At 44.5% G+C, this 14,501-nt stretch overlaps 1 protein-coding gene across 1 annotated transcript in view; it reads right to left on the bottom strand.

Annotated features, from left to right (window-relative positions):
- Positions 1-10,005: 10,005 nt before the first annotated feature.
- TTC17 (tetratricopeptide repeat domain 17) overlaps positions 10,006-14,501 on the bottom strand; it is a 74,576-nt gene continuing 70,080 nt past the window's right edge. Inside the window, 2 exon segments of the mRNA XM_066635195.1 lie at positions 10,006-11,089; positions 14,171-14,314. Coding sequence (XP_066491292.1) covers positions 10,958-11,089; positions 14,171-14,314 — 276 coding nt within the window. The 3' untranslated portion in view covers positions 10,006-10,957.

A 14,501-nucleotide genomic window follows, 5' to 3' on the forward strand; every position in this document is an offset into this window, starting at 1 on the left:
CATTTGCGCCTCCGTGGGAGTAAGGCACGTCGGCGCATGTAGATGTGCCAATGCACAGAATCCAGCAGAAGCCTCTGCAGTGGCTTCCTCGCCGCCACTTGTGTCGGCCCACCTGCGCCAACACAAGCGGCAATGGTAGGCGTGGGGGGGCATGGAGGAAGTGGGGGGAGGGTTGGCGATGGGCGGCCCCGGCAGCAGGTGCATGGGGAGCTAGGGATGGGGCTGGGACCCAGCAGTTACGCCGGATCCCAACCCCCGTCCCCATGGAGAACGGAGCGGCTTCAAGCCGCTCCGCGCCCCTTGGACTTGCGCCACCTGCAGAGGTGGCGCAAGTCCGAGGAGACCCATTGGGGTGAGCAGCCCTTACCCAGGGGTAAGGGGAAGAGCTTCCCCTTGCCCCTGGCTGAGCCGCTGCAGCCAACGAACCTGCGCTGGATGCAGCACAAGCCTCCTGGCTTGCCTGCTCCAGCGCAGTTTTGGATTGCGCCCTGTATGGTCAACAGTTGCAGAACAGTGTAATGATTTCTGGAACGATTGAGAGCACAACAAATTAAATGCTGCAAAGTCCTGATGGAGTAGATAAGTTTTTGCCAGCAGCCTCAATACCTCACAGGAGTTTACCTACATGCTGTTGCTCTGGGTAGCTGCTGGAAATGGGCATGGCCTTCCTCATTACAAGGCAAGTGGGAAAGCTGAGGTCATCCCTTTCCACACCATGCAGTCGATGCTGGTGTGGCTCACAGATACACCCCCCACATCTGATCCCATTCAGCAACTTGATGTGTAAATCTGTGGGCTGTTGCCCTGCCAGCCCCTTCCAATCCCCGTCATCTGATACCTCTGCATTTGTTGCTTCTTTCCTTTGTGTAACACTTGATATTTGTGCTTTTTGAAATGTAAGTATTTTGCTATCTGATCACTGTCACCAAGTTTCCTGGTGATTGAAATAAGGCCTGTTGTCACAGTAAGGATCAACGGACATCTGGCAGTGACCACGAACCCACCACTGACTGAAGGTCTCAAAACTGGGCTGGATGTCACCATGTTGTTCTGGAACAGAACGAGCAACAGGAGGCCCGAAAGAAAACAGCAGAGGCAGAAGCAACCATAAAACTATTCTCTCAATAAGTTGAGGGAGAAGAGCTGCTGGGAGTGAGTGTTAGATGGCTTCGCACTAGGAAGTGGGACAGATAGGAAAAGCTACAGAAGAAGGGAAACCCCCACCAATATTGTCTTGGCACACATGGTAAAATGGCTTTCACCACAGATTTTCTTAGATATATTGTGTCTTAGAGTCCAATCCTATCTAACTTTCCGATGCCAATGCAGCCGCAATGCAGCCCTGAGGTAAGTGAACAAACATTCCCTTACTTTGAGGAGCCCTCTATGACTGCCCTCACACCTCAGGATGTAGTGCACACCCAGTTGGCATGGCTGCATCCGTGCCGGAAAAGTAGGATAGGATTGAACATAAGAAGAGCCTCGCTGGATAAGAACATAAGAACAGCCCCAATGGATCAGGCCATAGGCCCATCTAGTCCAGCTTCCTGTATCTCACAGCGGCCCACCAAATGCCCCAGGGAGCACACCAGATAACAAGAGACCTCATTCTGGTGCCCTCGCTTGCATCTGGCATTCTGACATAGCCCATTTCTAAAATCAGGAGGTTGTACATGCACATCATGGCTTGTAACCCGTAATGGATTTTTCCTCCAAAAACTTGTCCAATACCCTTTTAAAGGTGTCCAGGCCAGACACCATCACCACATCCTATGACAAGGAGTTCCGCAGACCGACCACACGCTGAGTAAAGAAATATTTTCTTTTGTCTGTTCTAACTCTCCCAACACTCAATTTTAGCGGATGTCCCCTGGTTCTGGTGTTATGTGAGAGTGTAAAGAACATTTCTCTATCCACTCTGTCCATCCCCTGCATAATTTTGTATGTCTCAATCATGTCCCCCCTGAGGCACCTCTTTTCTAGGCTGAAGAGGCCCAAACGCCGTAGCCTTTCCTCGTGAGGAAGGTACCCCAGCCCAGTAATCATCTTAGTCGCTCTCTTTTGCACCTTTTCCATTTCCACTATGCCTTTTTTGAGATGCGGCGACCAGAATTGGACACAATACTCCAGATGTGGCCTTACCATAGATTTGTACAATGGCATTATAATATTAGCCGTTTTGTTCTCAATACCTTTTCTAATGATCCCAAGCATAGAATTGGCCTTCTTTACTGCTGCCGCACATTGAGTTGACACTTTCATCGACCTGTGCACCACCACCCCAAGATCTCTCTCCTGATCTGTCACAGACAGCTCAGAACCCATCAGCCTGTATCTAAAGTTTTGATTTTTTGCCCCAATGTGCATGACTTTACACTTACGGACATTGAAACACATCTGCCATTTTGCTGCCCATTCTGCCAGTCTGGAGAGATTCTTCTGGAGCTCCTCACAATCACTTCTGGTCTTCACCACTCGGAAAGGTTTGGTGTTGTTTGCAAACTTTGCCACATTACTGCTCACCCCTGTCTCCAGGTCATTTATGAAGAGGTTGAAAAGCACCGGTCCCAGGACAGATCCTTGGGGCACACCGCGTTTCACTTCTCTCCATTGTGAAAATTGCCCATTGACAACCACTCACTTTTTCCTGGCCTTCAACCAGTTCTCAATCCATGAGAAGACCTGTCCTCTAATTCCCTGACTGTGGAGTTTTTTAGTAGCCTTTGGTGAGGGACCGTGTCGAACGCCTTCTGAAAGTCCAGATATATAATGGATCAGGACAAAGGCCCATTTAGTTCAGCTTCCTGTATCTCGCAGTGGCCCACCAAATGCTTCAGTAAGCACACAAGACAACAGACACAACCTGTGTCCTGGTGCCCTCCCCTGCATCTGGCAATCAGAGGCAGTCTATCTCTAAAACCAAGAGCCTGCACATACCTACCATGACTTGTAACCCATGATGAACTTTTCCTTCAGAAATTTGTCCAATCCCTTCTTAAAGGAATCTAGAAAAGATGCCATCACTTCCTGTGGCAAGGAGTTCCACAGACTAATTACACACTGGGTAAAGAAATATTTACCAGCGTGTAAAGAAATATTTCCTTTCATCTGTCCTATCTCTCCCAACACTCAACTTTAGTGGCTGTCCCCTGGTTCTGGTGTTATGTGAGAGGGAAAAGAGCGTCTCTTTATCCACTCTAGTGATCCCCTGTATAAATGGACTCTGAATATTTTTTGGGCAGTATTACGTGAGGTTTTATAGTCACAACATCTCAGGCAGAGCAGAAATAGATGCTCCTGCTTTTGTAATGCTGGAGAGTCTTGGGAGATGTTTGGGAATAATGTATGCTATGGACGACCCTAGAGTCCTCTAGAACAGAATCTCCTGGTATCATATAAAAAAATACGAGACTTTCAGGGTGATCAGAATTGGTGGGTTCATTAGAGTCCTCTGTCCAGAGAGAGAGAAGGAAAAAATGCCCAGTGGCAAGATCCTATCCTGAACAGAAAGAAAGAGTAACATTTTCAGTAACCATGTCTTTTAGAAAGGCCACCTATGGACAAGTTTACAAGTCAGAGAAATAGGACCACCACAGTTATGGCCACATGTTAATTCCCTTTGTTCAGTTGTTGTACATCTGGATCTTCTTCTCAAACTGTATTGGGGTTGTTAGTGATTCAAAAGGATGAAGAGGAGGAAGTGTGAAGGAAATTCTTTAATCCGCCTCTCTTTTCTGAGCCACACTTCCTCATTTACTCTGTTCTCCTCTTTGTTTTGGAATCCAGTGAGAGGGATGCGGAGGGGCACCAGAGACAGGTGGCCAAGTGAGTGGAGGTGAGTGGTGGTCCTCAATCAATCTGCCTGAGGCCACTTCAGTCAGCCTCATGGACAGGCTGGTTCACTATGTGGTGAAATTTTACAACCATCATGCTGTTGTCCCCCAGTCCCCCCAAAAGCTGCTTTCACACCATGGTGAATTACAGCCAGCCATCATATAGTTAAATGGCTATCTGTGTCCATATCTTGCTTTGATTTGAAATTTCAAGCCAATTGTGTTTTGGGGAAGAGGCCCTGGTCTATAGGAAAAGCTGTCACATGAGTAGACAAAGAGTCTGCCTAGATGAAGCTGGATATTGGCAATAGTTTTTAACGATGCCAAAAGCTGTTTGAAAGACACTTTGCTTTCTGCCATCAGTGCTGGTCAAATAGCATTTGCAAGTTTTTAAAACAAAAAGAAAACCTGCAAAGCCTATTTACCGGTGGTGAAGAAGGGATGAATACAGTATACATGCCACAAGCAACAATCTATTTTTCAAGATGCTTTCCACTCTTACAAAAACAACCATCATAGCATCTGCATCTCAGTTTAATGTGTATACAGAAAGCAAAGGACAAGAAAGCTAAGAAAAGGTGCAACACCAATGGCCTTTTTGCCTGGCTTTTTGTTGCTGTCATTGTTCTTCTCACACTTACCTGTTGTGGGGTGAGGGTGATGGTTTTGTGAGGCTATCTAGATTTACAACTTACAATAGTGCTTATATCAGCTTCACTTTAACTGGGATCCAGCTGCCACCTGGAGGATTCAAGAAGTGTAGGCCACTTTTTTTTTTTTTACTCTTGTCTTTCTGCCTGGCAACCTGAGAGTGGAAACTACCTTGGAGAGAAAGGGTGATTCAGACTACTAGAAGACTGCAAAACTTGGTTCCCTTCTTAAGGGCAAAAAGATTTTACAAAGAAGATTTGGAAACATCCATGCAGTACCATGTGTGTTGGAGGAAATTAAAAATAGTTTCTTCTTTGGGGGGGGGAGCAGAGTAGCTTAAGCAGCAGACCTCCCCCCTTTTGGGTATCACCCCAGGGAACCTCCCTCACCCGGCTGACTGCTAATCAATAAAAAAGACAAAGAAGCAATGGCTTGCTAAAGTTGCAAAAAGAAGTTATTTACTTACAGTTCCACTGAGTGTATATTTACAGCATCTGATTAGGATCAGAGGTTCAGCTAACACTTAGAGATAGCAAGGCCCTGGAGCTGCCTCGCCCTGAATGCCTTGTGCTCAAGATGGCCTGGGCATCAGTGCCCTGGTGTGCGCCATCTTAACAGGTCGGTGGTCAGAGGAGAAGGGAAGGATAAAGGGTTAGGACCACACCCCAAAAGGATCACAGAGAGAACCAACTCCTACAATGTGTTCCTGATTTATTCTCTGATGTACCATGGAAAGCATGAGTAAGAACACCCAAGATTAAAGAAGGTAAATATCTGGGTCAGTTTAGCACCATGCCACACATTTCTACATGATGACTGTGGCAAGCAAACACACAGTGGTTGTGATGTCTCATGTGGAGGCAGGAGGGAGATCAAAGCAAGATATGCAGTTAGAGTTGCATTGGATTAGAGTTGCGCAGAGTTGCTTGCAGAAACACTGGTTTAGAGTATGCCTAGAGTTGCAGGCAGTCCTGGATTAAACCCACTGGAGGACCTGAGCTAGGACATCTTGGGAGGCCCAAACTTAATAGTACCTGATTATGAGAAACAAAGGCTGCAATCCTAACCACACTTTCCTGAGAATAAACCCCACTGAGCAAAATAGGACTTACTTCTGAGTAGATCTGGTTAGGTTTGTGCCCAAAACCTCATTCCCTTCTTGATCTTTTCATTTCTATCTCAATGAAAGCAGAGATTTTAGCACTGATAAAAGAATGTTTATAAATTAATAAGCTTTAATAAGTTTACAAAAGTATGGAGTTGAAGATGATGTTCACACAGAACATTCGTAGGGAAATCATAGCTATGTTGCAGCATTACACTAAATAGAAAGTTAGAACAATTTCTTTTGTGCTTTTTGGATGCAAACGTATTAATTATAGCATTAAAATAAGTTATGTTGCAGTTTATCTTTTTTTATGCAGAGAATGCTTAGATCATACAACTGATATTGGGACGTTGTGGACTGTAGATCATTTTTTATCCTTTTTATGGTGCAATCCTATTCATTCACAGCACTGGGGCAGCAGCAACTGTGCTGCCCTGGGTTTCACTAAAGCACCGTAAAGTGCGTCTCGACACCCGGAAGGTAAGCACACCTGCATCATCCTGTCAGTTTTGGAATCCGAAGCTAATAGCCCAATTCTGAGTTTTCCGGTGCCAAAGTGGCTACTCCTGTATCCAGCAAGCTCCAGAAAGCAGCTGGAGGTTTCCTCAGGCCCTGCACTGAGGTTTAAGTCTGCAACAGCTATTTTGCTGGTGCAAACTTGAGAGACTCCGTGTCAGGCCTTGGGTTCAGGATACAGCAGAGCAGAGCTCCAGATTTTTAGCTTCCATCTCAGGGGTTCCCAGGGACAATCTCAGGGTGAACAACCAGATTTTGTGATAACTGCAATTTCCCATTTCTGGGAAAGAAGGGAGAGGTATTACTAGGAATTCCCTCTCCCAAGGTTCTAAGGCAAAGAGAGGCCATTGCAGGGCTGTTTCAGCAACCATGGTTACTGTGGTCCTCAAACCCCCATGGTATGCAATGAAGAAGGTGCTTCTTCCTCTTTGAAACTGCCACTGCTGTGCAGGTGCATTTGAAAAAGTGGAATTTGGTGAGCACCTAGAAGGATCCCCTCCAGAGGGAGCCCAATATGATTGGGACCAACTCCTTTTGTTATTTAGTAGTGGTGGAAATCATATACCCGTGTGCCCGTTGGGTGCCCATTGGGTAAAAATCATATAGTTATAGATGATCATATAGTTCATATAGATCACATAGATCATATAGTTATAGATGATCATAGATCATATCATATAGTAGTAGTTATTTAGAAAAGGACCCACTCCTTTTGTTATTTAGTAGTGGTGGAAATCATATAGATTTCCTGCCCTTGCCAAACAGCCAGTTTCCACTTCTTTTATATCCATCCACTGTCTTTTAAGATGTCAGAATTTGAGAAGACAATGCCATTGCATGATTCATGATGTTCAAGACCTTAGAGTTGACATAGTTCGTCTTCGATGCCTGGAAAAGAAGCATTGTGTACAAAATTAATTTCAGCATCTGTATGCTCTGTAGCTTCTGTTCAACCTTAAGGAGGAGCAAATTAGCAGCAGCCCTATAGCAGTTTCCTTCTCCGCACTCATGTTCGCTCATGCAACAGACCTGATGGAACTTCTGCCCAAATTAGTTGTATTGTCCAAACCTGCAGGCTCACCTTTGTACAGGAGGACACATGGTTACCCATCTTGTGCAGAGACCCTCAATTCTTGTAAGTGGATGGGAATTCACGTCAGGCAATGCTGTTCTAACAGCAGCAGCCCATGGTGTGTGATAAGCTTGTTGTTCCTCTCACCCCCCGCCCCCCAGATTTGGCAGAACTTCAGAAACATGCTCCAATGAAGGTTGAGGACACCGCTGAAGGTTGTAGGGAGTGAAAAACCCTGTTGCGTGCATGCAAGGCTTAGGGCAGATAAGATGTTGCATGAAGTAAGCCCCACAATTTCTAAAAGGAAATTCAAACCAGCTTTTCAAGACTTAAATTTTGAACAGATCAGTATGGTGGGAAATGATTGGCAGGGATTGGGCACAGCATCTTCTTCTGCTGCTCCTTTACTCTTAACCTCTAGAGGCTGCTTTTCATTGATACAAACCAGGGGAAGGGCTGTAGTGATGAGGCAGAATTCATGCCTTGCGTGATCTTGGCACTTCCAGTGGGAGGGAAGAAAGGCTGCTTCCTGTCTGTGACCCTGGAGAGCTGCTTCCAGTCAATGCTGCACTAAGATGAACCGACTGACTGACTCAGTGGAAGGAACTTTCCATGTCCAGTCCACTGATTTGTTCAAGTGGCATTATATGGCAGAACCGGGCTTGACAGTCAAGGAGGATCTTGGCAATTACCAGCCTAGCAATTTCCAGTGCCTCCTAATTTGATTTTAATCCATCAGCACTTCACATTTTGAGAACTGCTCGTTTCCCAGCGAGTCCTGCATATGCCATGACTGTGAAACTAGTGCATAGTTTCAAATGCACTATAGCCCATGGCAAACCAGTCAGAAGAGAGACCACACATTTGTCAAGCCTTGCACACTTATTACAAGGCATGTCAAGTCAGGAGACAATCCCACATTTCATTATCTGTGGCTGAGCTGTCGCCTTGCCTGGAAAAGCTAAGCAGGATCAGCTCAGGTCTTGCCTTGGATGGGTGGCCAGAAGCCGCTGGCTAGAGAAGAAGGAACATCAATTGGCAAGAAATGGATAACATCCTGAGAACCAGCCTGAGGCATGTTGAGGTCTCTCAGTGCGGCCCTCAGGGAGCCCCCAGTCTCAAATGAGCCTCTGGCCCGCCAGAGATTTGTTGGAACCCGCACTGGCCCAACGCAACTGCTGTCAGTGTGAGGGCGACTCACGTGACCACTTGCGTGAGGTGTGGGATGAGGGCTCCCTCCACTGCTTGTTGTTTCACATCTGTGATGCAGTAGTGACAGCAAAGGAAAGGCCAGCCTTGCTTTGTGCAAGGCCTTTTATAGGCCTTGAGCTATTGCAAGACTTTCATTCATTCATATAAGTTCATCTTTAATATATTCATTTATGTAAACTTATGTAAATTTATTCAAATTTTAACTGTAAATTAATTATTTCCACCCCCCCCTGGCCCCCAACACCGTGTCAGAGAGACGATGTGGCCCTCCTGCCAAAAACTTTGGACACCCCTGGTCTAAACCCATTTGTCTATGTAAACCACTTTGAGTCTATGAGACCCAAGTCTACAAGTAAGGTGATATATAAATCCTGTAATAAACAATAAATTGATGTATAATCCTTGCTAACTGGGCAAAGAGGCACCTTTTAAAGTGATGTCCTCTTACATTTAACAGTGAAACCGTTAATAGAAACCTTCCCTTTTCAAGCCAGCTTTTACTGTTGCTGGCGTCTCTTCTGCATCTTTTTTAAGACCATGAATCCATTGGGGACAGGGAACCATTTATTGAGTCATTTTGCTATGTAAACTGCTTTGAGAACTATTTGCTTTTGTTGTTGTTGAACAGCAGTATATAAATATTCTTAGCAAATGTTTTCCAGGAAGTTTTATCATGCACTTCCTGTATCTCCAAATAGCAAGATGGCTTAGAGGCCCTCTCTGATAAATCATCTTTGGAAGTAAATGCTCTGGTTCTGCTGTTCTTGGGTAACTGAACACATTCTCCCCGAGCAAAATCTAGGCGCTAAGGGAAGACTGTTTTGTTTTCCTGAGTATGTAATGGTTTTAAAGAGGTCTAAGTATTTTCAGTGGCTCTTGAAGACTCAGCTGCAGGTTGAAATGAAACTGTTCCTTATTTTGTTTTTGTTTCATTGTTAGTACTTTAAAAAAATGTAAGCCACCTTGAATGTTTTCTCAGATTGAAAAGTGAGACAAATATGTATTTTATATAATGGTTTTTCCAATATTGCACATGCAACAAAATGGGCAACACTTAATTTACCCATTTGTTCTCATCTTTCCAGAAGAAAAGAATTCAAAGCCAAATTAGGAGTCGTTGCAAAAATCAGCCTTTCAGTTCTCTAATCATGCTCTTTGGTAAACAAAGCTCTCATTATTTCAAGTAGTGTTGTCTGATATATACTTTTCCCATTTGCAAACAGAAGAATCCTTTTTCTAACAGAAGGATGAAGGTGTAGTAATCTTGGGTTCTGCCAAGCTCTAAGCAATGTTGGCCACTTAACCCAGAGAAAACAATGTACATAATTGGTTGCAAATATGATTAGCTCAGTCCTTGTTTTTATAGTATGCTTTTTGGTTCAGTGAGAGATGACATGTAAAAGTAGGCTTCCATATACTAGTTTCTAGCAAAGTCTGGATATTTATATGCAGTTGTGCAAAGTGTGGAAGGCAATAGACCTTCCTACCCATTTTGCAAGGAGAGTAGAAATGTACATCCCTTGGTGTGCGCTGGGCCAAAAAGCATCAAATTATTCCAACTATCAAATTATTTCTTATAAAGAGTAACATTGAAAGAAGAGGTCAACAATCTGTTCATTAACATAATTGTTTATTTTTAATCCAAGTGATGTGCCCTTGCTGATTCAAGAATGGGATCTGGAGCTTCAGGTCGTTCACTGACCAAGGTTGATGCTGATTTGGAAACAGACCATTTGTCTTATTTGCTAAAATGCTCTCCTTTTCTCTGACTTAGGAGAAAGCATGCGTACACATGCTTCAATGCTGGCATCATACTCTCAGATGAGTAAAACATCCCGTTGACAAATAATTAGTAACAACGGATTAAGGGATGAAGAGGGCTTCATATAGAAATGAATATAAAAACCTCTTAAACAGCATTTTGCCTTATTCATTTCCCTTTTCTTCTTGTAACCAAAACACAAATGGTTTTACACTAGATGCAGTTATCACCCTTGCTCTTCCTTCCCTCCCCCCAACAAAAAACAACAGTAGATATAAAGGCTGGTATGTTCTTAACACACTTCACAAATGGCCTGCAACCACCTGCACACACTCTTATCTCTCTGTCTACCTTTGAGCTGGTAATGCTGCAATATGGATTGGGTGAGGCAGGAAAAACATGAGTCCCTGATGAATGAAGAGCTAATTATGGCTTCTTGCGACATACAGTGTCTGTTGCAATGATGTGCTTTGCATTTTCATAGATATGTTAAAGACAAGAAGCTAATTACATTCTATGCTGGCACCAATTTGAGTATTATGGAAAATCTACTGGTGTCTGGGTGACAGACATGTGGACAGTTTCTTAGTTCAGTATTTAATTATACAGATGTTCAGTACAATATTTTTAATTGTAGTTCCCTCAAAAGAGGCTTCTGTTTCTGAATGAAAACACCACACCATTCTTGGCAGAAATCTGGGGCCTCCCAATTAGCACACCTTATTACAAGCAAATAATGAACAATGATTTTGTTGTCTTAAAAAAAAAAACAGAAAAGAAAAAAAGGAAGGAGATTGTGATTTTTATGGAGAACGTCTTTCTTTCTTCATGAGTAAATGACATTGAATGGCATGGATTCGATTCTTTGCTGGTGCAAATTCAGGCTGGAGTTTCAGCGTTGATTCGTACCATCTCATGGCCTTCTCAAACTCTTCCTGCGGGAAATTACACAGACAAAACAATCACTGGTCAAAGTAACACAGGTCCCCATGCTGCCTACAAATAGGTATTATGTTCTAAACCAGTGCTTTCCAGTGGGTCGTGACCCACTGGCCTGGAAAGCACTGGCCTATGTCCCTTTAAGGAGTTGGGAGGGGGAAAGGCAGAGATGTGATCCCCAGGATCGTGCAGCTGTCAGACAGAAGGGGGGGGGTTCTTCTTTATCAGCAGGCAGCGCCAGCTTCCTGGGGGTGCAGGGAGCCCCACGGAGCCCTCTGTAGTGAAGCATCCAATTCACTAAAAATCACGAACGGAAACCACTTCCGATTTCGCTTCCACAAAGACTCAAGTGGCTCCCTTCTCCCACGGAGGACATAGGGAACCACTGTTCTAAACTACTGAACAATGGTGTTGCAGCTCAGGCTAAAACCTCTCATTTACTCAAGGACTGTGATGCTGAGGAGCGCAGCCCAATGAAAACAACAATAGACTCAACTTTCAGCTTACTTTTTAAAAAACATATAGAAAATAAAGACATAAATTAAATTTATTACAAAATAATACAAAATTAACACACATTAATTTGCCTGCTCAGCCCCAAGCCTCTCTTTCTGATAACTATTACCTCAGCACAGACTGGTATAGAACTGTGAGGTTTAAGTTCTGACCCTCCACTCCTCAGATTTTGGACAAAGTGGTGTGGAGCATAGACATGTCCTCTTTGCCTCAAGGTTTCACATTAATCAGGACTTAGCACTGCCTGTCTTTTTACAGTGAACTCAGTATCCACAGGATGACTCGCTTCCATGGAAAATGACAGGTGCCATGCCCATCAGTGGAGGGACTTTCTCCTACAGCAGCAACACTAGAAAAGTGACCTTACACACCATACAACGTAGCAGGATTAACCAACCTAAGATATTTATATATACAGTCATCCTGCATCTTATGTGCATTTTATCTGCACTAACTCAAGTATAAAAGCTCAGCAAAAAGAGACAGAAAGAAAAGCAACAGTTTAAATAACCGGGAAGATTCCACTTGCTACCCCACTGCCCAAGTATATGACCCAGAGTGAGCCTGAGATGGGAGAATGAACCTACTGTTCTTGGGCAGCCCAATCCTGAGCTGCCCGGGGTGCGCAGCTGCAGCGGCACCGAGAACGGCTCCCGCCACATCCTTGTGCGCCTCAGCCTGCTGCGGGCGGCGCCTTGGGCGGCACCTTTCGTCCCCTTCTCCCAGGTAAGGGAAGCAGCCCCACAATGGGGCTACTCACTTTACTGCCCACCAAAAGGTCGGCAGTAAGGTAAAGGCATTTGTGTGGGGCACCGAGCCCCACATGAATGCCTTGGATCCGGTGGAGCACAGCTCCACGGGACCCGCCTCCCTCCCTTCCCCTGGCACGCCTCCCGCCCGCCCTTTCTCTACCTCCTGCCTCCCTGTCATGCCTCCTCCCCACCCTCTCTCTGGCCGTTCTCCGCCCTCCCCAGAATGCCTCCTCCCCGTCCCCGCTTACCGTGTCGCGGCTTGGCAGTCCGTGAGACTCCCGACCAGCAGAGGACGGGCGCCTGCCCAGCACTAGCCCAGCGCCGGGCTAGCATGGGCACCCGCTTGGCGGTAAGCCTCACAGACATGCCTTATGGCATGTTTGCGACATGCGCTCCGGCGAAAAGCCGGAGCGTCAAGCTCAGGAATGGGCTCTCAGTCATCTCAGTTCCCATATGTCTTGTTTTGTGCAATTTTAGTTTTTAAAGAGACAATACTTTTTTTAAAAAATTTAAGGGTAATTTTGATTATACATGATTTTTGCCCTATGTGCTGACTTCACAACCTAATCCTTGCATTGACTGAATGTGTGGATATAAACAATTTTTAAAACTGATGACTACTGATACTATAATGTACAATAGAGTAAAAAACTGAAGTAAGGTCTGTTTCCGCGAAGGACAAAGGAAAGCATTTGGAGACAGTCAAAAAGGAGCAGTTCTACCCATGGTTGAGGCATGAAATCATGCACTGGGTTGTCTCCCACATGAGCTCAGGAGAAGAATGGTGGTCTGGAATCAGTTATTATCAAGATAATCTGGAAGCTTCTGAGGATGGCTCTGCACATGTGGTGAATTCCACTACATGTGACTGCAGAGACAACAAAGAAGAACCAGATTATACAGTTTACAACAATGGATCTTGATAGGAAGTGATGTGTCACGTGGAGTTTTGCATGACAAGATGCACCAGGTGAGCATCTTGTCAGAAGAGAGAGAAACTACATAACTGAGAAGACCTCAAATTTCATGGCACCATCAAAGGGAAACTGCCCCTACCTTTGCTGCTTTCTATTGTTCTTATACCAAAAGAGAGTACTTCTAACCTGCTAACACTCTCATGTCAAGATGTTCCTCCTGTCTAGCAAACTAATTCACAAGGTTTGTGCACTTCCTAATGATCCAAAAGCTCCAGACTTTTATCAAGCATTAGATGACCAGAAAGATATGTAGAGTCACTGACTATTTCGTCCCTTATCCTCATCTCTTTTAAATGAAGGTTATTTGTTGCTGGCTAATGCAAAGACAAAGAACATCTCAGGAGTATTAGTTGCAGGGAAATGTAAAATGGGTTATCAGGATCTTCCTACAACCAAGAAAATGTGGCATCTGAAAGTCCATTTACCTAAAAATGGTGTGGATACAAATTCACGAAAAGGGAGTCCAAGATAAAAAAACAATAGCCAATTTATGGGGAAAAGCACTCCAAACAAGCCTTTCTGAACTAGCAGGGAAGCAGATTGGCTGGCTGAATGAAAAGGGCCCATCTGACTGGCCTGGGTGAATCAGAGACGCCTTCCCTGGGCTGGTGACACCCCATAGTCACTTTGACTGGTTGGCTGATGGAACTATTGGAACTTTCTCTTTACCAAGTGTACTACTATTTGTTGTCTCTACGTACAGCTGTAGAATCTGTCCTTGTTCCTAAACTGCACGTGTGTAACAATGGCGCCTCAGAACGCTTAATAAGGTTAAGGTATTAAGAACGCAATATTAAGGTATTGGAATAGCATCTCATTATTATCCACTCACCATTGCAACATAGACATTAGCCAATGTGAAATGATTGACGACAAAGTGTGGGGCAATTTCAACTGCCATGGTAGCCACAATGATGGCATCATTCCAAAGCTTTGCATTGTGGAAGATGTTTGCTAGGCTTATGAGTGGGACATCCTGAAACAGAGGAAAAGTGAAAAAAGTCCAGTGGGAAAAATTTGCCTCTTTCGTCAGAATCAAGTCATTTTCATTGGTGTCTATTGCCAATTGTTAGGATTATATTTTAATTTGTATGCAACTTTCCTCCAAAGAAATTGTATTCACAGTGATCAGAATATACAATAGCAGCAACACATCAAACATC

Source organism: Tiliqua scincoides, chromosome 1, assembly GCF_035046505.1.
Source record: "Tiliqua scincoides isolate rTilSci1 chromosome 1, rTilSci1.hap2, whole genome shotgun sequence".
NCBI classification, from domain to species: Eukaryota; Metazoa; Chordata; class Lepidosauria; order Squamata; family Scincidae; genus Tiliqua; species Tiliqua scincoides.